The sequence below is a fragment of the Pelecanus crispus genome, chromosome 26 (genome assembly GCF_030463565.1).
Source record: "Pelecanus crispus isolate bPelCri1 chromosome 26, bPelCri1.pri, whole genome shotgun sequence".
Taxonomy (NCBI): Eukaryota; Metazoa; Chordata; class Aves; order Pelecaniformes; family Pelecanidae; genus Pelecanus; species Pelecanus crispus.
Genome location: NC_134668.1, coordinates 1,655,872 through 1,678,486, shown reverse-complemented (window position 1 = coordinate 1,678,486; position 22,615 = coordinate 1,655,872). Strand labels below are relative to the sequence as shown.

General features: G+C 71.0%; 3 protein-coding genes across 3 annotated transcripts; 2 read left to right on the top strand and 1 right to left on the bottom strand.

Moving 5' to 3' along the window:
* Positions 1-870: 870 nt before the first annotated feature.
* Positions 871-2,894, bottom strand: LOC142596079 (tubulin alpha-1A chain-like). The gene is made up of 3 exons (XM_075725040.1): positions 2,774-2,894; positions 2,528-2,676; positions 871-1,851 (listed from the first exon to the last, which is right to left on the bottom strand). The coding sequence occupies exons 1-3, from the start codon at positions 2,892-2,894 to the stop codon at positions 871-873; spliced, it is 1,251 nt and encodes a 416-aa protein (XP_075581155.1).
* Positions 2,895-12,920: 10,026 nt separating this feature from the next.
* On the top strand, positions 12,921-14,824 carry LOC142596080 (tubulin alpha-1C chain). The gene is made up of 3 exons (XM_075725041.1): positions 12,921-13,041; positions 13,138-13,286; positions 13,850-14,824. The coding sequence occupies exons 1-3, from the start codon at positions 12,921-12,923 to the stop codon at positions 14,822-14,824; spliced, it is 1,245 nt and encodes a 414-aa protein (XP_075581156.1).
* Positions 14,825-17,144: 2,320 nt separating this feature from the next.
* Positions 17,145-20,647, top strand: PRPH (peripherin). Its single transcript, XM_075724887.1, has 9 exons — positions 17,145-17,509; positions 18,699-18,759; positions 19,002-19,097; positions 19,190-19,351; positions 19,423-19,548; positions 19,628-19,848; positions 20,251-20,300; positions 20,437-20,513; positions 20,603-20,647. Exons 1-9 carry the CDS (start codon positions 17,145-17,147, stop codon positions 20,645-20,647), a joined length of 1,203 nt encoding a protein of 400 aa, XP_075581002.1.
* The last annotated feature ends 1,968 nt before the right edge of the window (positions 20,648-22,615 follow it).

The window sequence follows — 22,615 nt, the reverse complement described above, 5'->3', positions numbered from 1 at the left end:
GGGGGGGGGGGGACAGAGGGGCCTGGCTCCCCCCATACCCAGGCAGAGCTGGGGGGGGCTGCTGCCCCATTTCCCCCTGCCCACGATGGGGGATGTGGGGACCAGCACAGCCACTCCGCTTCCCTGCGGGAGGGAACAGAGGGAGTTTAGGATGCACCATGGATGGGGTGGGGGGTGGGGGGGCACCCATCCCGATGAAGGGGCCACCCTCAGCCCCAGTGCTCCCACCTATGGTGGGCAGCAGGACCTCCCCCCCCAGCCAAGCAGGGCCCCCTGAGACAGTGCAGCCCCTCCCCAGAGACCCCCCAGGCTTCTGCCAAAATGGGGGGGCAGAGATCCCCAGCCCCCCAGGAGGAATTAAACCACCCCATAGGCTCGCTTCGCTCTTGGTCCTAAAAAAACCCAACACCCCTCCCAGCCCCTCCTACAGTGCAGGGGGGATGCATGGGGGGGCACAGTGCCCACCCCATGGGCAGCCCAGCAGTGGGATGGGGAGGGAGGACCAGTTTGGGGAACAGAGTGCTGGGGGTGGGGGGGGCTGCAGGGTGCTGGGCTCAGCACAACCCCAAGCACACGCTCAGGGACCAGGGTGGGGACCCTGGGTGCAGCCAGGGACCCCGCAGCCACGACGGCGTCCAAACCCAGGGGGGGACATTGCAGCAGGGAGTAAAGACACCAGAGCCAGGGGGTAAGACAGGGAATGCTTTTTATTCAGACCCACGGAAGAGGACGGGTGGGTCCGTAACAGACTTTTCCACTGAAGCACAGACCATTGAACAGGACAGACCGCGGCGCACACACTGCTACAGACCCACGGCGGGGTCTTCAACTAGGTTATGTTCCCTGTAAGAGCAGCACCCTTGTGAGAGTTTAGTATTCCTCCCCTTCCTCCTCTCCTTCCCCTTCCACTGAATCCACCCCCACCTCCTCGTAATCCTTCTCCAGGGCGGCCATGTCCTCCCGGGCCTCCGAGAACTCCCCCTCCTCCATGCCCTCCCCCACGTACCAGTGCACGAACGCCCGCTTGGCGTACATCAGGTCAAACTTGTGGTCCAGGCGGGCCCAGGCCTCGGCGATGGCCGTGGTGTTGCTCAGCATGCACACGGCGCGCTGCACCTTGGCCAGGTCCCCCCCGGGCACCACCGTGGGCGGCTGGTAGTTGATGCCCACCTTGAAACCAGTCGGGCACCAGTCCACGAACTGGATGGTGCGCTTGGTCTTGATGGTGGCGATGGCGGCGTTGACATCCTTGGGCACCACGTCCCCGCGGTACAGCAGGCAGCACGCCATGTACTTGCCGTGCCGCGGGTCGCACTTTACCATCTGGTTGGCCGGCTCAAAGCAGGCGTTGGTGATCTCGGCCACCGAGAGCTGCTCATGGTAAGCCTTCTCGGCCGAGATGACGGGGGCGTAGGTGGCCAGCGGGAAGTGGATGCGGGGGTACGGCACCAGGTTGGTCTGGAACTCCGTCAGGTCGACGTTCAGCGCCCCGTCAAAGCGCAGGGAGGCCGTGATGGAGGACACGATCTGGCCTATCAACCTATTGAGGTTGGTGTAGGTGGGCCTCTCGATGTCCAGGTTGCGGCGGCAGATGTCATAGATGGCCTCGTTGTCCACCATGAAGGCGCAGTCGGAGTGCTCCAGGGTGGTGTGGGTGGTGAGGATGGAGTTGTAGGGCTCCACCACGGCCGTGGAGACCTGCGGGGCCGGGTAGATGGAGAACTCCAGCTTGGACTTCTTGCCGTAGTCGACGGACAGGCGCTCCATGAGCAGGGAGGTGAAGCCGGAGCCGGTGCCGCCCCCGAAGCTGTGGAAGACCAGGAAGCCCTGCAGCCCCGTGCACTGGTCAGCCTGGCAAGGAGAGACAAGGGGGGGCATGTTTAGTCCGGGCAGCAGCAGAAGTTGCTCCTTCCTTTGTGGCTTCACAAGGACATTTGGGGGATTTCCAGCAGCAGAGCAGGAGCCACTGCAATGGGTGACAGGGTAGCTGGGCACCGACTCATGGGAGCGGTGAATCCCGCAGGGAAGCCCCACGGTCCCTGGGGTGGGACACTGGCCAGGAGCACCTCGCAGGGAGGCCGGGTGCCGCTGGCTCAGCAGAACGGGGACAGGTTTGGGGACGGGGTTTGGGCATCAGAGAACGGGACAAAGCACCGCAGCCCCAGCACAGCCACAACAGCTCCAGGAGGAGCCGGTCAGGGCTGGCTCCACCATCACCGGGACGCCCGTCCCAAGCCGCAACGCAGCTGGACTGGGCCATGGTGAGAGCCAAGCAGGAACAAAGAGGGAATTGCACAGCTCAGCACCGCCAGCGCCCGGGGGCCGCGGCGCTGTGGAGCAGCTCCAACACCCCAGCTGCGCTGCAGCCCGCTGCTGGCCAATGGCAGCCGCTGCAGAACAGGATTAACATTAATTAATATATTAAATCTAAAACCCAGCCCCAGCTAGTCCAGAGGGGAGGGTGAGACTGAGAACCGAGCCTTTGTCCTCAGCTCACACCACCTGCAAGCCCCCTCCCCGCCCCTACCAGCTTGCGGATGCGGTCGAGGACCAGGTCGATGATCTCCTTCCCGATGGTGTAGTGCCCACGGGCGTAGTTGTTGGCCGCATCCTCCTTGCCCGTGATCAGCTGCTCGGGGTGGAAGAGCTGCCGGTACGTCCCCGTGCGCACCTCGTCTGCGGGGGAGAGCGCGCCCGCCCCGTTAGCGCCCAGCAGCCATTAACGCCGCACCGCGCCCGTGGCGCCCGCTGCCGCCCCCCGCCCCGCGCTCACCGATCACCGTGGGCTCCAGGTCCACGAAGACGGCCCGGGGCACGTGCTTGCCGGCCCCCGTCTCGCTGAAGAAGGTGTTGAAGGAGTCGTCCCCGCCGCCGATGGTCTTGTCGCTGGGCATCTGCCCGTCGGGCTGGATGCCGTGCTCCAGGCAGTACAGCTCCCAGCAGGCGTTGCCGATCTGCACGCCCGCTTGGCCCACATGGATGGAGATGCACTCGCGCTGCGGGGACAGGACACAGGGCCACGTCACCCCCGGGCTCCCCCCCTCCTCCCCCACCCACCCCCCCCAGCCGCAGCACCAGCCCAGGACCCCCCGCAGGATGGGCTAGCACCCAGCTGGGAAGGGCCAGTCCCCGGGGCTGGATGCGGCCAGCTCATCCCAGGGGCCGGATCCTGCCCATTGTTCTGGGCACCAGCAGGCACCAAGGGGTGCAGAGTGGCCCCGTTCCAGGGCCACGCCCAGGGCAGGGGATGCTATGCCCTGGGGGTCCCATCCTGCCCACCTCCCCCCCAAGGGAGCTGGGACCCTGCCCGTTGTGGGATGGGGAGCTCAGCACTGGGGGCTCATCCTGCTGCAAGGGACTGGGACCGCACCCAGAGTGAGACAGGGAGCCCGAGGGTCCCATCCTGCCCTACCCACCCTGTTGAGAGCCAGCGACACCCAATGTGGGGGGGGCTCAGCACCAGGGTCTCATCCTGCCCACTCGGGTCCCCACTGCACCAGGGCCACGCCCAGTGCAGGACTGGGGCTGGGGAGGGGCTTCATCCTGCCCTGCCTTGCCCTCCGGTGCGGGACGGGGTGCTCAGCACTGGGGGTGGGGGGCCCATCCTGCCCTGCCCACCCCACTGCACCCCGGGCCGCACCCCGCACCGGGGGACCCACCCTGCCCCGTTAAACGGGGCCACGCCCAGTGCAGGCTGAGGGCTCAGCACCGGGGGGGGGTGTCCTGTTCTGCCCGGTTTAACGGGAGCCACGCCCAGTGCGGGACGGCGGCTCAGTACCGGGAAGAGAGGGCCCGATCCTGCCTCACCGAGCCGCGGCCACGCCCAGTACAGGCTCAGGGCTCGACACCGGGGACCCATCCTGCCCGGTTTAACGGGAGCCACGCCTGGTGCAGGCTCGGGGCTCAGCACCAGGGACCCATCCTGCCCGGTTTAACGGGAGCCACACCCGGTGCGGCCTCAGGGATCAGCACCGGGGACTCATCCTGTTCCTTTTAATGGGCATCGCGCCCGGTGAGGGCTCAGGGCTCGATCCCAGGGGTTCTATCCTGCCCGGTTTAACGGGAGCCACGCCCGGTGCGGGCTCGGGGCTCGCTCCCGGGGGTCCTATCCTGCCCGGTTTAACGGGAGCCACGCCCGGTGCGGGCTCAGGGCTCAGCCCCGGGGTGGGCAGGGGGACCCACCCAGACCCATTTAACGGGAGCCACACTGGGAACTGGGTCCCGGGTGACCGTTCCTGCCCGGTGTAACGGGAGCCACGCCCGGTGCGGGCTCAGCCCCGGGGCCCATCCCTCAGCCCGGGCGGGGGGGGGGGGGCGGGGACGGGAACCGGGGACGGTGTCGGGACGAGGATCGGGGACAATGGGGGGACCCGAGACGACGGCGAGGCCGGCGGGACGGGGACCGGGGGCGATGGCGGGGACGACGGCGGCGGCTCCCCCCCCTCTCACCATGGCGGCGGTCGGCTCCGGGGCGGTCTCACAGCCCGACGCTGAGGCGGTCGATGTAAGAGGCGCGGCGCAGCGCTGGGCTCGGCGCGGGGCTTTATAGGGACCGGCGGGGCGGGGCGGGCGGCGGGCCCGGGGGCGGCGGCGGCGGCGGCCATTGGAGCGGGCGGGGATGAGGTAATGCCCCCCCGGAGCCGCAGACAAAGGCCGGCCCGGGCGGGGGGGGGGCCGGGCTGGCGGGGGGGGCTCCGGGCTGCGGCGGCCACCGACCGATCCCCGCCCCCCCCCCCCCCCCCCCGCCGCCGGTTCCCCGGCCGTGTCCTTGCCCCCGGTCCCCAGCCGTGTCCTTGGCCCCAGCCGTGTCCCCCGCAGCGCCCCGGTCCCCGTTTTTGGCCAAGCCACTGTCCCCGCCCGCGCCCTGGGCCGCGTCCCCGGTTGTGCCACCGTCCCCAATCCGGCCCTGTGCCACTGCCTGGGTTCCCAGCCGCGTCCCTGTCCCCATCCCCAGTCAGACCCTGGTCCCCATCCCCAGTTGTGCCACTGTCCCCAGTCCAGCCCTGCACCACTGCCCTGGTTCCCAGCCACGCCCCAGTCCCCATCCCCAGTTGTGCCACCATCCCCAATCCGGTTCTGCACACCATCCCCAATCCGGTTCTGCACCACTGCCCGGGTTCCCAGCCATGTCCCTGTCCCCATCCCCAGTCCGACCCTGGTCCCCATTCCCAGTTGTGCCACTGTCCCCAGTCTGGCCCTGAGCCACTGCCTGGGTTCCCAGCTGTGTCCCTGTCCCCATCCCCAGTCAGACCCTGGTCCCCGTTCCCAGCCACGCCCCAGTCCCCATCCCCAGTTGTGCCACCGTCCCCAATCCAGCCCTGAGCCACTGCCCGCGTTCCCAGCCGTGTCCCTGTCCCCATCCACCCCATCCCCGGTCCGACCCTGGTCCCTGTCCCCAGCCACGCCCTGGTCCCTGTCCCCAGTTGTGCCACCCCCTGTCTGCCCGCTGCCCTGGCTCCTACTCACACCCCTGTCCCCATCCTCAGCCACACCCTAGTCCCTGACCCCAACCATGCTGTTGTCCCCATCCCCAGCCACACTCTGCTGCCCATCCCCAGCCACGCCCTGGTCCCCATCCCCGGCCGTGCCGCTGTCCCCATCCCCAGGGACGCTGTCCCCGTGCCTGGCCGTGCCCCAGTGCCCTGGTTCCCAGCCACATCTTGGCCCCCGTCCCCACCGTGGCCCATTGCCTGTCCTGGCCACAGCCTGGCCCTTTCCCGGCCGTGCCCCGTCCCTTCCAGCGCCTCTTTGTCTGCTCGGGCAGCACAAACCAGCCCCGCGGGGCCCAGCCGGGGGAGAAAGCGCCTTCCCCCAGGGCAGCTGGGGACGAGCAGGGCCGGGGGGGGCTGGGGACAACGGGGGGACACTGGGGACAAAGCCCTGAGGTAGCTCCCAGCATGGTTTTTGTGGGTGGGGGGCGTGGACGGAGCCGCAGCTGCTCTGCGGCAGCTGGTGGTTGGGACAGAGCTGGGACATGGGGGCACGCGTGCCCCAGCCACCCCTCCATCTGCTGCAGCCCCTGCCCGGCCCCCCCAGCCACCCGCCCTGTGGCCCTTGGGGGGTTCCCCCTTCTCAGGGGGTTCCTCTTCCCGTTTGTCCCTGCAAAACCCCCAGTGGCTGGGGCTGGGGGGGGTTGTCCCCCCGAGCGGGGGGCTCCGGGGGGCTTGGTGCCTGCAGAGGGGTGACCCCACGCCGCAGGCGCGGGCAGGGCTGGCCCCAGCTGCCGCAGGTGGAGCTGCCAGGATGGCCCCCTCCTGCTGAGAAATCACATTTTTCTCTGCATTTCCCACATTATGCAGATTTCTGGGCAGCTCCAGGTTCCCACGTCGCCGCCGCCAGCCCCACGTCCCTGCTGCCAGCCCCACGTCCCTGCCCCATGCCACAGAATCACAAAATCAGGTTGGAAAAGACCCTTAAGATCGACTCCAACCACTTCTCCCCATCTTCCTGTTCTTCTTCCTCCTGTTTTTTCTCCTGCCCCTTTTTCCCCTTTTCTTCCTCCTCTTCCTCTTTTTCTTCCAGCTTTTATTTCTTCTATTCTTTTGCTAACCCCTTCCTCCCAATTTTGTCCAGGCTCTGCCAGCCCAGTGCTTTTGGGGTGCTGCTGAAGTGGGGTGGGAGGCAGGGAGGGGCCGGGGCTCGGGTCCCCCCGGTTCCGCGGGGGCTGCAGACAAAGAGGGGCCGGGATTTGGGCATCGCCTGCCAGAACAAAGGACCGGGCGGCCCTGGCTGCGCCGAGCCGAGGAGCTCCGGCAGATTCGGCTCCCACCGGGCTGGTCCCTGTTGCCAAGGGGTGTTTAGGGGAACCCTGGCCCCAAAATGGCTCAGGCCGCAGCCCCACGCCGGGTCGCTCCTCGTGTGCGAAACATCTCCTGCCTTTGTCTCCCCACCACCCTGCGCCCTCGGCACCCGTGTGGGGCCTGGCAGGGCGTCCCCAGGGGGTCCCCAGGGCGTCCCCAGGGCCTTGGGGTGCTGGGGGTCACAGCCACCCCCGCCTCAGGGACCCCTCTCTGGGCTGGGAGGGGGGGTCACTGCCCATCCCACCCCCCGCGCCATGGGCAGGGGGTGCCCCGTGGGGCGGCGGGCGGCTCAGCCCCCCCCGGGCGATGCAAGGTGTAGGGTGAGGGGCCGTGGGTGCCGGGGGTCCCCGCCGGTAGCCCCTTCCCATCTCGTTAGGTATGGAAGGCCACTCGTCCCCGCGCCGACCGCTGCCAGGCAACGGGGCCATGGTGGCGGGGTTGCTAGGAGACCGGTTGCTAGGAGACAGCCTGGGACCCCCCCTCCCCTCGCATTCCCCTTCCCCAAAATCCATCTCGGGGCCTGGCCCTGGGGGATGAGGGGAGCTGGGGCTGGGGTCCCTCCCTGCTGTGCTGGGGGGGGGGGGCACCATCCCCGGACCCCCCCAATGCCTGACCCCCCTGTGCCGTGCCGGGGGGGGCACCCAGGCCCCGGGGACCCCAATGCCCAGCCCCCCTGCACCCTGCCATGGGGGTCTCCAGCCTCCGAGCCCCCCAAATACCCAGCCCCGGTATGTGTTGGTGTCATGGGGGGGGGTCTGGCCCAATTCCCAGCCTCCCCCCCCGGCACTTCCCGGCCGCCCGGGCTCTGTTGACTGTTGGTAGCAACGCGGCGGCTCCTGGTGACGGTTGCTGCCCCCCCCCGCCATGTCTGCCGCCTGGCACCACCGAGCGGGACAGGCCCTGACCCCACTGGGGACCCCCCCAGCCCTGCCCATGGCTGCCCCCCCCCCCCAAATCCCCAGCCTGGGCATCTCGGGGGGGCTCTGAGAGCCGGCGTCTCCGCTCCCCTCCAGCGGCACAGCCCAGCGTGGGCTGATTTCCCGGTCATGGCTCCCTGCCTGCGGCACGGCCGAGGTTTCCAACCCCCCCTCCCCAGTTTGGGCCCTTCCTGGGGGTCCCTCGCTGGTGACCTCGCACCCCACAGCCGAGACGCATCCGTCCCCGCGGATCAGGGGGTCCCGGCCCTGCCGGGGGCTGCCGCGGCTCCCAGGGAGGGGGCAACATCTCGGGCACCGGCTGCTGCTATTTTTAACCTGTTTTCCCGCACAATGCGGCAGGCGAGGTCCCGCTCTGTCCGTCTGTCCGTCCCCCGCCACCATCAATGTGACGGGTTCATTGAAACGGCGAGACGGGGCGGCTCAGGGGCGGGGGCTGCTCCTCGCTGGGGTGCAGGATGAGGCCCTGGCGCAGTGGGGGGCACCGATGGGTCCCACCATCCCCGGGCTGGCTCGGGGTGGGACTGTGGGACTGGAGGGGCACGGTGCCCGACCCCGCAGCCCCCCTCCAAAAGGCAGGGCGAGGGACCCCCCCAATCCCAGGTGCTGGGGACAGCGGGTGACCCCATGGGAGGGAGCAGGGGGGTGTCACCCTGCGTCCCCGCAGCCGGGGTGCCCCATGTCCCCCCGCCGCAGCCCTCGCTCCCTCCCGGAGCCACAACAAAAGGCAGGCTTGGCTCCGGGGAGGGGGGACCCGGGGGGGACCCCCGGGGCAGGACAGGGCGCAGGGGAGGCAGCCGTGGGGTGCAGGGGGCTGCAGCCACGCTGGCCGTGGGGAGGGGGCTGCAGCATCACTCGGTGCTCACAGGGCAGCACCGCATTGCGGCAAAGCCGGCAATAAAGGAGCAGGGCGGCGGCGGCGGCGGCGAGGGGAGGGAGACCCCGCTGCTGGGGGGGTCCCTGCTCTGCCCGGCCCCCCACAAAGCACCCCCTGACCCCCCTGCAGGGCCCCAGACCCAGGGTGGTGGGGGCTCGGGGGGCTCCGGTGGCATCGGTGGCTCAAGGAGCGGGTGTCATGGGGACACCGGCCACCCCGGCCCCAGGCGGGTGCCAGCACCGAGGATGTGCCCAGGATTGGGGGGACACCGGGGTGCCCAGGAACTGGGGGGACACCGAGGTGCCCAGGATTGGAGGGACACCAGGGTGCCCAGGGACTGGGGGGACACTGTGGTGCCCAGGATTGGGGGGACACTGGGGTGCCTAGGGACTGGGGGGACACCAGGGTGCCCAGGAATTGGGGGGTCACCGGGGTGCCCAGGACTGGGGGGACACCGGGGTGCCCAGGGACTGGGGGGACATGAGGGTGCCCAGGGACTGACTGGGGGGACACTGTGGTGCCCAGGATTGGGGGGACACTGTGGTGCCCAGGAATTGGGGGGACACTGTGGTGCCCAGGAATTGGGGGGTCACCGGGTTGCCCAGGGACTGGGGGGACACTGTGGTGCCCAGGGACTGACTGGGGGGACACTGTGGTGCCCAGGATTGGGGGGACACCAGGGTGCCCAGGAATTGGGGGGTCACCGGGGTGCCCAGGGACTGGGGGGGACACTGTGGTGCCCAGGACTGGGGGGACACCGGGGTGCCCAGGGACTGGGGGGACACCAGGGTGCCCAGGGACTGACTGGGGGGACACTGTGGTGCCCAGGATTGGGGGGACACCGGGGTGCCCAGGGACTGGGGGAACACTGGGGGTGCCCAGGGGAGCCCTGGGGGTCCGGGCTCAGCCATCGTGCACGGCGCTGTGCGGTGGGGGCCGGGTGCAGCCTGGGGGCAAGGGCGGACAGGGACCCCAGGGGTGCACAGGGGGACACGGTGGCCCCGTAGGGACACTCTGCTCTTGGCTGTGCCAGGAGCGTCCCCGTGGCAGGGGGGACACCACCGTGGGTGGTCCCACGGGGACCTCCTGGCCCCCCCACCCTGGGCTCTCTGCAGACCAGCCCTGCGTGGGGACAGGGTCCCTTTGCCGGGGGGGGGGGACACCAAGGGAGTGACCCCACTGCAGGGGTGGGGTCTGTGTGTGACACACTGCCCGTGTCCCCAGCTGTCCCCAAACCCATCTCCGGCCCTGAGAATGGGACCCCAACCCACGCTCACCCCAGCCCAGGGCAGGGGGGGGCCCAGGGTGGGACAGGGCGCTGCTCCCCCGGGTGGGTGGGGGGTGACTCCCCCCAGCCTGTCCCTCCTGCCCCACAGGAACCCTCCCTGCGTGGGTTCCCCCGCGGAGCCGCCCCAGGGGCTGGCAGGGGAGCGCAGGCGGTGGCCCGGGTGCAGGAGCCGGCGCGGCGGGCGCCCGCGGGGATTCCCACGGGAAGGGGACAGGAACGGGGACGGGAGGGGGACGGGGACCGCTGGACCCCCCTGGCTCCCAGCCCAACCTGGGCCCTGGTGCTGCCCGGCAGGGACCGGGCCTGGGGCTGCGGCCAGGGGGTGCAGGGACCACTCCTGCCCCCAGCTGAGCCCCCCGACCCTACTACCACACACAGCCCCCCTGCCCCTAAAGCCCCCCAATGCCCCCCCAAAGCACCCCCAGCCCTAAAGCCCCCCAATGCCCCCCCCAAGCACCCCCAGCCCTAAACCACGACACCCCCTAAAGCACCCCCAGCCCTAAAGCCCCCCAATGCCCCCCCAAAGCACCCCCAGCCCTAAAGCCCCCCAATGCCCCCCCAAAGCACCCCCAGCCCTAAACCACGACACCCCCTAAAGCACCCCCAGCCCTAAAGCCCCCCAATGCCCCCCCAAAGCACCCCCAGCCCTAAAGCCCCCCAATGCCCCCCCAAAGCACCCCCAGCCCTAAACCACGACACCCCCTAAAGCACCCCCAGCCCTAAAGCCCCCCCAATGCCCCCCTAAAGCACCCCCAGCCCTAAAGCCCCCCCAATGCCCCCCCAAAGCACCCCCAGCCCTAAAGCCCCCCAATGTCCCCCTAAAGCACCCCCAGCCCTAAAGCCCCCCAATGTCCCCCCAAAGCACCCCCAGCCCTAAAGCCCCCCTAATGTCCCCCTAAAGCCCTCCCAGACCTAAAGCCCCCTTAACGCTCCCCCACCCCTAAAGCCCCCCTAAAGTCCCCCTAAAGTCCCCCCAACCCCTAAAGCCCCCCCTAATGCCCCCCTAAAGCTCCCACACCCCTAAAGCCCCCGTAAAGCTCCCCTAATGTCGCCCACCCCTAAAGCCCCCCTTAATGCCCCACTAAAGCTCCCGCACCCCTAAAGCCCCCCCTAAAGCCCCCCCAGGCCTAATGTCCCCTAAAGCCCCCCAAAAGTTCCCCTAACGCCCCCACCCCTAAAGACCCCCCAATCCCTAAAGCCCCCCCACCCCTAAAGCCCCCCCAGGCCTAATGTCCCCTAAAGCCCCCCTAAAGCTCCCCTAACGCCCCCACCCCCAAAGCCCCCCCAATGTCCCCTAAAGCCCCCCTAAAGCTCCCCTAACGCCCCCACCCCTAAAGACCCCCCACCCCCAAAGCCCCCCCAATGTCCCCTAAAGCCCCCCTAACGCCCCCACCCCTAAAGACCCCCCACCCCCAAAGCCCCCCCAATGTCCCCTAAAGCCCCCCTAAAGCTCCCCTAACGCCCCCACCCCTAAAGACCCCCCACCCCCAAAGCCCCCCAATGTCCCCTAAAGCCCCCCTAAAGCTCCCCTAACGCCCCCACCCCTAAAGACCCCCCACCCCCAAAGCCCCCCCAATGTCCCCTAAAGCCCCCCTAACGCCCCCACCCCTAAAGACCCCCCACCCCCAAAGCCCCTCCAATGTCCCCTAAAGCTCCCCCACGCCGGTGCCCCCCAAATTCCCCCCCTAGAGCCCCCCCCAGCCCCGCTGCCCCTCACGCCCCCCGACCCTTTCTGCGCCCCCGCCCCCCTCCCCGCCCTCCACATTCCATTCCGCTCACGTCACCGCCTACGCACCCTGGCCGGCTTTCGAACCGCCCAATCGGAAGCGAGGGTGGGGGCGGCGGGGGGCGTGGCCGGCGGGCGGGGGCGTGGCCGGCGCCGCAGCGTAATCCCAGAGGGGCGGGGAAAATGCGTTTCCCCGCCCACCGCGCCCCGCCCCGCCGGAGGCCACGCCCCCGGGGTATATTGGGGTGCCCCGCCGGGGCCCCCCCCGCCTCCCTCCTCGGCGGCTCCGTAACGGTTCGGGCAGTGAGCGGCCATGGTGAGGGCCGGGCGGCGTGGGGGGGGTCCACGGGGTGTGGGGGGACCCCCCGGGGGATGGGGGACCCCCTGGGGGATGGGGGACCCCCCGGGCAGCGCGTAGGGGTGGGGGGGCGCCGGCTCCCCCCGTGTCCAGGCAGTGGGACCGGGGGGTGAAGACTCCTCGCGTGTCCAGGACACCCCGGGCAGGCCCTGAGGGCGGGGGGGGCGTGGGGTCCCGTGTGCCCCGTGGGGTCGTGCCCCCCACCCTGGCCGAAACTGGGTGCTCCCACCCCCGGGCTCCCTGCGTGGGGACGTGCCGGGGTGCACCGTGTGGCCCGAGCTCCCACGCAAGTCTTGGGGGTGTCCCCACAGCCCCCCCCGGGGGTCCCTGAGCTGGGAGGGGGTCCTGTCCCGGGGGGGTGTGGGGGTGCCGGGGGGACAGGGAGCACCCCTCGCTGGGACCACGCGTGGGAGCGAGTCACGGCGGCGTGGGGCGATGGCGGGGGCAGCCCCTGCGCTCCCCCCGGCCCGGGCACGGCCGGCGAAATTCCCGGAGCCCCGAGTGGAGCCGGGGGGCGGGGGGGGCCCATCCCTGTGGGTCAGGGTGGGCGCTGCGGGAACCGGTGGCTGATGGGAAGGGCAGGGGCTGGTGGAGAAAAGGGCGGGGGTCCCCTTTCCATGGGGTCCAGGGGTGCACCCAAACCGGGGGCTGAAGTTGTCCCTGTCCCCATGGGAGCCTTGGCTGGTGGGGACTGGGAATGGTGGGGACTGGGAACAACCCTGGGGAACCCCAACTCCCAGCTCTGGGGCAACGTGTGTGGGGGTGAACGGCTCCAACCAGTGTGAGGGTGGGGGCTACCGCAGCTGAACCCAAGCCCCCCGCATGTCCCCGCAGCGCGAGTGCATCTCCATCCATGTGGGCCAAGCGGGCGTGCAGATCGGCAACGCCTGCTGGGAGCTGTACTGCCTGGAGCACGGCATCCAGCCCGACGGGCAGATGCCCAGCGACAAGACCATCGGCGGCGGGGACGACTCCTTCAACACCTTCTTCAGCGAGACGGGGGCCGGCAAGCACGTGCCCCGGGCCGTCTTCGTGGACCTGGAGCCCACGGTGATCGGTGAGCGCGGGGCGGGGGGCGGCAGCGGGCGCCACGGGCGCGTGCGGCGTTAATGGCTGCTGGGCGCTAACGGGGCGGGCGCGCTCTCCCCCGCAGACGAGGTGCGCACGGGGACGTACCGGCAGCTCTTCCACCCCGAGCAGCTGATCACGGGCAAGGAGGATGCGGCCAACAACTACGCCCGTGGGCACTACACCATCGGGAAGGAGATCATCGACCTGGTCCTCGACCGCATCCGCAAGCTGGTGAGTGTCCCCCGGCGTGGGTTTGTCCCCAAGGGGTGGCTGGGGACAAAGGGAAGCCGGCGTCCCTGGGGAGGTGATCAGCAGGTCCTTCTCGCCCCGTCAGCACTTTGGGACAGAAGGTGGGGCTGCCCCCGGAGGGACCGGCTGCCCCAGGGTGTGGGTGACAGGTCTGGGCTGTCCCCATGTCTGGGCTGTCCCCAGGACACGCCTGCCCCGCGGGCTGCATGGCCCAGCCCGGTGCCAAGGAGGACGGGAAGCCCCATGCCTGGGGCAGTGGGGGGCCGGGCAGCCCTGGTTTGGGTGCTGGCGCAGCACTGGTTTGACTGGTGCGGCTGCCCGAGCTCTTTGAACCTCTGGTTCTCACGCCGGGGCTGGCGCCGGGGCTGGCCGGACCTGCTGTGCCGCCGGCTCCGCTCCGGGAGCTCCTGGTGCATCAAAGGCTGAGCTGGCTGCCCACGGGCTTGCGTGGGACGGGTGGCTCCTGCTGCACCCATCCCCGTGAGGACGAGGGCGTGCAGCCATGGCTGACCTGCTCTGGACCCCGCTGGGGGCTCTCCCAACAGGCTGACCAGTGCACGGGGCTGCAGGGCTTCCTGGTCTTCCACAGCTTCGGGGGCGGCACCGGCTCCGGCTTCACCTCCCTGCTCATGGAGCGCCTGTCCGTCGACTACGGCAAGAAGTCCAAGCTGGAGTTCTCCATCTACCCGGCCCCGCAGGTCTCCACGGCCGTGGTGGAGCCCTACAACTCCATCCTCACCACCCACACCACCCTGGAGCACTCCGACTGCGCCTTCATGGTGGACAACGAGGCCATCTACGACATCTGCCGCCGCAACCTGGACATCGAGAGGCCCACCTACACCAACCTCAACCGCCTCATCAGCCAGATCGTGTCCTCCATCACGGCCTCCCTGCGCTTCGACGGGGCGCTGAACGTCGACCTGACGGAGTTCCAGACCAACCTGGTGCCGTACCCCCGCATCCACTTCCCGCTGGCCACCTACGCCCCCGTCATCTCGGCCGAGAAGGCTTACCACGAGCAGCTGACGGTGGCCGAGATCACCAACGCCTGCTTCGAGCCGGCCAACCAGATGGTAAAGTGCGACCCGCGGCACGGCAAGTACATGGCGTGCTGCCTGCTGTACCGCGGGGACGTGGTGCCCAAGGATGTCAACGCCGCCATCGCCACCATCAAGACCAAGCGCACCATCCAGTTCGTGGACTGGTGCCCGACTGGTTTCAAGGTGGGCATCAACTACCAGCCGCCCACGGTGGTGCCCGGGGGGGACCTGGCCAAGGTGCAGCGCGCCGTGTGCATGCTGAGCAACACCACGGCCATCGCCGAGGCCTGGGCCCGCCTGGACCACAAGTTTGACCTGATGTACGCCAAGCGGGCGTTCGTGCACTGGTACGTGGGGGAGGGCATGGAGGAGGGGGAGTTCTCGGAGGCCCGGGAGGACATGGCCGCCCTGGAGAAGGATTACGAGGAGGTGGGGGCCGACAGCGTGGAGGGGGAGGAGGAAGGGGAGGAATATTAGTGCCTTGGCTCTTCTGCCGGTTACACTGTGGTGCTGTTCATTAAAATCGCTCTTTCCACTCTCGCCTCGTTTATTGTCCCAGCACACTGTGGCCTGCGGTGACCTGGGGGGACATCCCGAGGGGAGGGGGGGTCCTGGCAGAGCTGGGCTGGCTGCCTGGCGCTGCTGTAGCCGGCACAGGGGCCGTGCCGGGGGGGCTGCGCCGGGCTGGCGTCCCTTGGCGTCAGCGGGCTGTGCCCGGCTGCGCTGGGGGAGTTCGTGTGTCCCCCCCTTAATTGCTCCCGGGGTCCCTGCCATATGGGGGGGGTCCCTAGGTGCAGTGAGGACCCCTGGGAGCTCCCCCCCCCCAGCAGCCGCCCTCCAGCCCCAGGTGCGTGGGCAGGATCGGGCCCTGGGCACGGCGGGTGCGGACGGGCTGGACGTGGCGTCGTGCTGGTCCTGGCACGGTGCGGTGCTCTGCAGAGCTGGAGGGGGGGTGTCCTGGGCGGGAGGGACCCCCCTGACCCCTTCCCGTAAGCGCCGCCCTCCCTGCCCGGGAAGGGGGGTCCGGGGGGGGGGGGGGGGGCAGAGCCCATCATCCAGCTCTGCCCCTGCGCACGGCGGCCTCCGTAGAGCCGAGTCACCGCTGTCCCTACAAAATGGGGGGGAAGGACCACAGGGCCCCCCCTCCCTGGGATGGGCAGGGCCTGCGGTGCCTGCTCAGTGGGGTGAGCACCCCGGGCAGGATGGGACCCAGCTGGGGTGGGGGCTCTGCCAGGCCCTGCAGCGGGGGTTGAGGATGGGGCTCGCCCTGCAGCCCCTCTCTGCACCCCACACACCTCGGGGGGGACCCCAGAACCCCCGGTACTGCCCCACGCACCCCATGGGGTCCCCCAGCCCCTCTCTGCGCCCTGGCAGGGGGAGACCCGGTGCTGCCCAGCCCCTCTCCCTCCACCCCAGCGGGGTCTGCATCCCCCTGGCCCCCTCCCCACCGTCCCTGGTGCTACCAGGCTCCTCTGCACCGCTGGGGGGGGACCCTGCAGCCCCCTGCCCCACATCCTGATGGGTGTCCTTGCAGCCCCCCATCCCCAGGGGGGTCCCTGGCCACCCCTGAGGAGGGTCCCTGGCCACCCCCAAGGCAGAATGCCTGCAGCCCCCTGCCCCGCATCCCGAAAGGGGGTCCCTGCAGCCCCGCACCCCAACAGGGGTCCTGCAGCCCCACATCCTGCAGCCCCCCCACCCTGCAGCCCCCCAACCCGCATCCCGAGGGTGGTCCCTGCAGCCCTGCACCCCGAGGGGGGTCCTGCACCGCCCCTGCCCTGCAGCCCCCCAACCTGCACACCGAGGGGGGTCCTGCAGCCCCCCGCCCTGCATCCCGAGGGTGGTCCCTGCAGCCCTGCACCCCGAGGGGGGTCCTGCAGCAACGCATCCTGCAGCCCCCCACCCCGTGTCCCGAGGGGGGTCCTGCAGCCCCCCGCCCTGTATACCGAGGGTGGTCCCTGTAGCCCCGCACCCCAACAGGGGTCCTGCAGCCCCACATCCTGCAGCCCCCCCACCCTGCAGCCCCCCAACCCGCATCCCGAGGGTGGTCCCTGCAGCCCTGCACCCCGAGGGGGGTCCTGCACCGCCCCTGCCCTGCAGCCCCCCAACCTGCACACCGAGGGGGGTCCTGCAGCCCCCCGCCCTGCATCCCGAGGGTGGTCCCTGCAGCCCTGCACCCCGAGGGGGGTCCTGCAGCAACGCATCCTGCAGCCCCCCACCCCGTGTCCCGAGGGGGGTCCTGCAGCCCCCCGCCCTGTATACCGAGGGTGGTCCCTGTAGCCCCGCACCCCAACAGGGGTCCTGCAGCCCCACATCCTGCAGCCCCCCCGCCCTGCAGCCCCCCCGCCCTGCTTCCCGAGGGTTGTCCCTGCAGCCCCGCACCCCAACAGGGGTCCTGCAGCCCCCCGCCCTGCAGCCCCCCAACCCGCATCCCGAGGGGGTTCCCTGCAGCCCCGCATCCTGCAGCCCCCACCCCGTGTCCCGAGGGGGGTCCTTGCAGCCCCGCACCCCGCATCCCGACGGGGGTTCTGCAGCCCCCCCATCCTGCAGCCCCGCATCCTGCAGCCCCCCACCCTCCATCCCGAGGGGGGTCCTGCAGCCCCCCGCACCCCGAGGGGGGTCCCCGACCACCCCCGGCCCCTCTCCCCGCCCCGCCCCGAGGACACCCGCAGCCCCCCCCCCGCCCCGGCCGGGAGACCCCTCCCCTCACGCCCGCACCCCCGGGTCCCCCCGGCGGGGCGGAGCCGCCCGCCCGCTATAAACAGCCGGTACCGGCGGCCGCCGCCCTCCCGGTACCGCCATGAGCCGCGGCAGCCGCGCCCCCCCCCCGCGCCGCACCCTCGGGGCGCCGCCGCCCCTCACCGTGGCCCCGGGGCGGCTGGCGGCGGCGGCGGCGGCGCGGGGAGCGGAGCGGGAGGAGTTGGCGGCCTTGAACGATCGTTTCGCCGCTTTCCTGGAGCGGGTGCGGGCCCTGGAGCGGCAGAACGGGGACCTGCGAGCCGCCCTGGGCCGCGCCGCCGCCGCCACCGCGCCCCGCACCGCCGGGCTGGTGCAGGGGGAGCTGCGGGGGCTGCGGGACCGGCTCCAGCGCCTCGGCCGCGACCGGGACCGGCTCCAGGCCGAGCGGGACGGGCTGGCAGCCGACCTGGTGGCCCTGCGGCAGCGGTGGGTGGGCGGCGGGGCCGGGCGATGCACCGGGGGGGGACCGGGGGGATGCGGGGTGCACCGGGATGCACCGGGGTGGGGACTGGGGGATGCACTGGGATGCACCGGGGCGGGGACTGGGGGATGCACCGGGGTGGGGAGCGGGGGATGCACCGGGGTGGTGACCAGGGGATGCACCGGGGAGGGACCGGGACGAAGGATGCACCGGGAGGGTGCATGGGGATGCGGGATGGGGACCGGGGCATTCACCAGGATGCACCGGGGTGGGGACCAGGACGAGGGATGCACCGGGATGAGGACCCGAGCATGCACCGGGGCGGGGATGGGGACGCTGGGGCAATGGGGACCGGGGGAAGCACCGGGGAGGGACCGGCCGTGCATTGGGCTGGGCTGGGGGGGATGCCCCGGGATGGGGATAGGGCTTGCACCGGGGGATGGGGCGGGGGGGACACGGACAGGGCGCGGGGGATGCACCGGGGGACGTCGGGGTGGGGCCCAGGGATGCACCGGAGGCACGGGGGGGGCGCACCGGGGTGCGCTTGGGGAGGGACCGATCGCATACGGGGAGGGGACCGGGGGATGCCCGGGGTGGACCAGGGAGGGGACCGGGGCGGGGACTGGGGCTGCGCCGGGAGAAAGCACCGGGGCTGCGGGGGAGGGGGGGTGGGGTGGGGGTGGGTGCAGTTGGAGGGGCGGGGCGCTGGGGAGGGCCCCAGGGTGGGGACTGGGAGGGACTGGGAGAGCAGGGCTCTGCGGAAGGGCGGGGCACCGGGGGGGGGGGCATGGCGGAGTGGGGGGCACTGGGAGGGGACTGGGACGGGCACTGGGGGGAGATGGGGCGGGGGCAGGGCTGGACCCCCCCGGGAGGAGCATGTCCCAGCGAGGGGCCCTGGGGGGGCTGCAGTGGGGCCGTGGCCCTGCAGCCCCAGGGCGGTGTGACAGGGCCCGGGTGGGGTCCCCCACGATCTGGGGGTCCTGCGGAAGGGGCTGCTCCTGCCCTGGCTGTGCAGGGACGGGGACACCCCAGGGCTGCCCCTTCCCGGGGCTGGGGCCAGCCCAGGGGCTGGAGGGGGGGGGTGGCTCAGGCTTGGGGGGGCTCCTCTTCCTCCTCCTCCATCCCCATGTGCCTGCAGCATACGGGGGGGCTGCGCCCTGTCCCCCACCCTCTTCTCATCCCTGTTCTCCCCAGGCTGGAGGACGAGACGCAGAAGCGGGAGGATGCGGAGAAGAGCCTGGTGCTGTTCCGCAAGGTGAGGGGGCTGGGGAGCCCGTCCCCCCCACGCAGGGCCCATTCCCCTGTCCCCCCCGTGCAGTGCACGCCAGTGATGCCCCTGCCCTGCGCACAGCCCCCGACCCAGCTGCCCACGCGTGCAAAGACCCCAGCGATGCCCCCTGCACCGGGCACTCCCCATCCTGCACCAACCTAGGGGGGTTTGGGGGGGGTCCGACCCCTCTGCGCTGCCCCACAGCTCGTCCTGGCCTCTCCCCGCAGGACATGGACGATGCCACGCTGTCCCGCCTGGAGCTGGAGCGCAAGGTCGAGCTGCTGATAGACGAGATCGGCTTCCTCAAGAAGCTGCATGAGGAGGTGGGGGGCCGGGGTTTGGGGCTGGGGTTGGGGGGTGGGGGGAGCGGGTCGGGTCCACATGCCGCGGCGTGACGGCCCACGTGCCTGCGCAGGAGCTGCGGGACCTGGAGGTGAGCGCCCCGAGCCCGGCAGCGCCGGCGGAGGTGGAGGTCTGCAAGCCGGAGCTGACGGCTGCGCTGCGGGAGATCCGCACCCAGTACGAGAGCATTGCCGTGAAGAACCTGCAGGAAGCCGAGGAGTGGTACAAGTCGAAGGTACCCGCGGCCGGGGGTCCCTGGGGGGGGCCGGGGGTCCCCAACAGCCCTGATTCCCCCGGTCCCTGCAGTTCGCCGACCTCTCGGACGCAGCCAACCGCAACCACGAAGCTCTGCGGCTGGCCAAGCAGGAGATGAACGAATCCCGGCGGCAGATCCAGAGCCTCACCTGCGAGGTGGATGGGCTGAAGGGCATGGTGAGAGCCGGGGTGGGGGACTCCAGGGGGGACGCAGGCGCCGGGCCCCGGCACCACGCGGCCCCTTCTCCCCCCGCAGAATGAGGCGCTGCAGCGGCAGATGCGGGAGATGGAGGATGAATTCGGGGAGGAGATCGGGAGCTACCAGGATGTGGTGGGGCGGCTGGAGCAGGAGATCCAGCAGATGAAGGAGGAGATGGCGCGGCACCTGCGCGAATACCAGGACCTGCTCAACGTCAAGATGGCCCTGGACATCGAGATCGCCACGTACCGCAAGCTGCTGGAGGGCGAGGAGAGCCGGTGAGGCGGCTCTGCCCTGCGCGGGGAGGCTGGCACACGCCGCCTCACATCCCCATCGCTGTCGGGGCGCAGAGTCTGGCCGGGGGAGAGGGTCGTCCCCCGCCTCGGTGGGTCATCCTGGTTGTTATGGGATTTCCTTGCCAGGAGGCAGCTCCGGGCACCGATTTCCGCGGGCAAACAAGACGTTCCCCCGGGAACTTCTTGCTGCCGAGATAACAGCAAGGCCAGGGGAAGGCGTGAGGGCGGGGGAGCTGCTGCCGGCTCCTCTCCTGCCCGCGGGCACAGCCCGCCGCCGGCCCGGCACAGGTTAACCGTGATGTGGGTGACCGACTCAATGGTGTGGAAGGGTCAAGGTCACCAGTGATGCCTGGGAGCCCCCCCTCACGCCCCTCTCCCCCCCAGGATCACCATCCCCCTGTACCCTGTGGCCTCCTTCAGCGTGAGAAGCTCAGGTGAGGGGGGGACGGGGGTGGGAGCAGACACCCCACAGGGGTGCACGTCCCTGGGCCCCTGCCCGGGGTGGTCTTGCACCCACCCGCACGCCAGGGTGGGGGGCAGATGGGGGCTGACGGCCTCTCTGTGCCCCAGTGCTGGAGCCGCAGCCTGCGGAGAGCCCGGCGCGGAGGATGGTGCTCATCAAAACCATCGAGACGCGGAACGGGCAGGTGAGGGCTGGGGGGGGGGGGGGGGGGGCATTGCCTTGGGGGGCCGACCCTGCCGTGGGGCTGACCCCCACCTTCTCCCTCCACCGCAGGTGGTGACGGAGTCGCACAAGGAGCGAGCGGAGCCGGAGAAGTGACGGAGGGGACGCACCGCCCGACCTGGCAGGGTGGCAACGGGAGCGGGGGGCTTCGCCGGACCCTGCCGCGCCCTGCGCGGGCCGGGGAGCAGAGCGTGGGGCCGGCTGCCCCCCAGCCCTGCTGCCAGCACTGCGGCACGATGCTGCGGCCCCTCCCCGGTGCCTTGTCCCCCATCCCCGTGCCTTGTGCCCCCACCCCGTGCCTTCTCCCCCTCCCCTCTATTTATTGCTATTTATCGCCTCTTTATTTTTCTCCCTGCTGCAACCTCAGTTGTATTTAACATTTATCGGATGTCTCCCGTGCTGCCCTGGCCCCGGGGGGCTCCTGGCTCCCCTCCCGCCGCTGTTTTGTGGTCCCCAGGCGCTGGCCCCTCTCACTGGCCCCTCGGGGTGGGCTGGGGTGCAGGGCCCGGTTGGGGGGGCCTCGGGGGGCGACCCCCCCCATGTCCCCATCCTGCTTGAGCAGCAAATAAAGGCTGTGGCGAGGACGGGGTCGGGTCACTCGTGTCGGCCGTGGGCAGGGGGGGCTGGGAGGGAGCCGTGCCTGAGGCGGGGGCCAGGCCCGGGGGGCAAACGCTGGCCCGGGGGGCGAGCCCTGGCCTGGGGGGTGCAGGACACCGATGCGGAGGCGGGCGTGGAGCCGCCGCTATCCCACAATCCCCCGCCTGGCGGCGCTCTACCCTTCCCCAGCCTCTCTATGATCCGCCGCTTTCCCTCCCCAAAGTTGATAGGCTGATATCAGCCTATCGCTGACAGGCCGAGCCCCCCTCGGAGCGGCGCTGAACCAATCCCAGCCGGGCGCCTGCCGCCGTTACCGTCGCTCATTGGTCAGCGCTAGGCCGCGGGGCGGGACAGCGGCGATGGCGGTGTTTTATAAACCGGCGGCGGGCGGTGCTGCCCCCCGCGGCCATGGCGGAGCCGGGCCCGGGAGTGGCCTTGGCGGTGTCCGGGCCCCGCCGCCCCGTTCCCTCCGGAGAGCGGGGCCGCGCTGCCGGCCCGCCCTGAGAGCAGCACCCCGGGTACGCGTGCCCTCCCCTCCGGTAGCTCCTCTCCCCGGGCCTGCCCCGTTCTCCCCGTCTCTGCAGGCACCGAGACCTCTGGAGCCGCCGGTAACACCAGCATCGGGCTGGCCCGCCGTGTGCCCCTCACCGGGACGGCGGTTGCTGGGGGGGGGGCACCTGGACGCCTGGGTCCTCTCCCTGCCCCGCCCCCCACGCCCCGGTCCCGTTCTCCCCTCTCGTTCCCGGGGCGCCCGGCGAGCCCCCGGGATTGCCCCGCGGACCTGTCCGCTGCAGGGGGGTGACAGCTCGGGGGGCCGGGCGGGGGGTGCAGCCCCAGAGCCTCCTGCGGGGGACGGGGACCCCGAACCCCCGGCCCAGCCCTGAGCCCGCTGACACCGGGGACGCGGCCATGCCCTGGGCGAGCACCGGGGGACACGGAGCCCCCCCGGGCCCCCTGTCCCCCCCCAAGGGCTCAGGGGAGTGGAGGGCCCCCACCTGCCCTGACTGCGGGGGCTTCCCCAGGAAGGGGGTGCAGGTGCTGCTCTTTAGGGGGGACAGAGACCGGCGCGACCCCAAGGTGACGGTGAAGGCGGCGCTGGCTTTGTCACCCCAGGGTCCGGCAATGCGCGGGTGGGGTGGCCCCCGGGCTGGCGGGGGGGACCCTGGGAGTGGGGTGGGGGGGACATTTGGGAGCAGAGAGGTGCCTGGGGAGGTGGGGGACACCCTGGGAGTTGAAACTGGGGGGGGGACGACACATGACCCTGCAGGGCAGGGAGGTGGGGGGGCCCTGGGGAGGTTTGGGGGGGGGGCTGGGCAGGCTGGGGGTGTTCCCTGGGGCCGAGGGGGGCCCCTCCTGCCCTGGCTGTGGGTGGTCCCCCCAGGAGGAGGGCGTGGTGCAAGACTTTAGGGGGGACGAAGGCCGGGGGACCCCGAGGTGGTGGCACCGGCTCTTCCCGGTGTCTCCCCA

Excerpts from the sequence above, each read along its gene's own strand:
- LOC142596079 (XM_075725040.1), bottom strand. The coding sequence starts at position 2,894 with ATGCCCAGCGACAAGACCATCGGCGGCGGGGACGACTCCTTCAACACC. Across the intron at positions 2,677-2,773 it reads CCTGGAGCCCACGGTGATCG|ACGAGGTGCGCACGGGGACG; the intron begins GTGAGCGCGGGG and ends TCTCCCCCGCAG. Across the intron at positions 1,852-2,527 it reads TCGACCGCATCCGCAAGCTG|GCTGACCAGTGCACGGGGCT; the intron begins GTAGGGGCGGGG and ends TCTCCTTGCCAG.
- LOC142596080 (XM_075725041.1), top strand. The coding sequence starts at position 12,921 with ATGCCCAGCGACAAGACCATCGGCGGCGGGGACGACTCCTTCAACACC. Across the intron at positions 13,042-13,137 it reads CCTGGAGCCCACGGTGATCG|ACGAGGTGCGCACGGGGACG; the intron begins GTGAGCGCGGGG and ends TCTCCCCCGCAG. Across the intron at positions 13,287-13,849 it reads TCGACCGCATCCGCAAGCTG|GCTGACCAGTGCACGGGGCT; the intron begins GTGAGTGTCCCC and ends CTCTCCCAACAG.
- PRPH (XM_075724887.1), top strand. The coding sequence starts at position 17,145 with ATGAGCCGCGGCAGCCGCGCCCCCCCCCCGCGCCGCACCCTCGGGGCG. Across the intron at positions 17,510-18,698 it reads CTGGTGGCCCTGCGGCAGCG|GCTGGAGGACGAGACGCAGA; the intron begins GTGGGTGGGCGG and ends TGTTCTCCCCAG. Across the intron at positions 19,549-19,627 it reads TGGATGGGCTGAAGGGCATG|AATGAGGCGCTGCAGCGGCA; the intron begins GTGAGAGCCGGG and ends CTCCCCCCGCAG.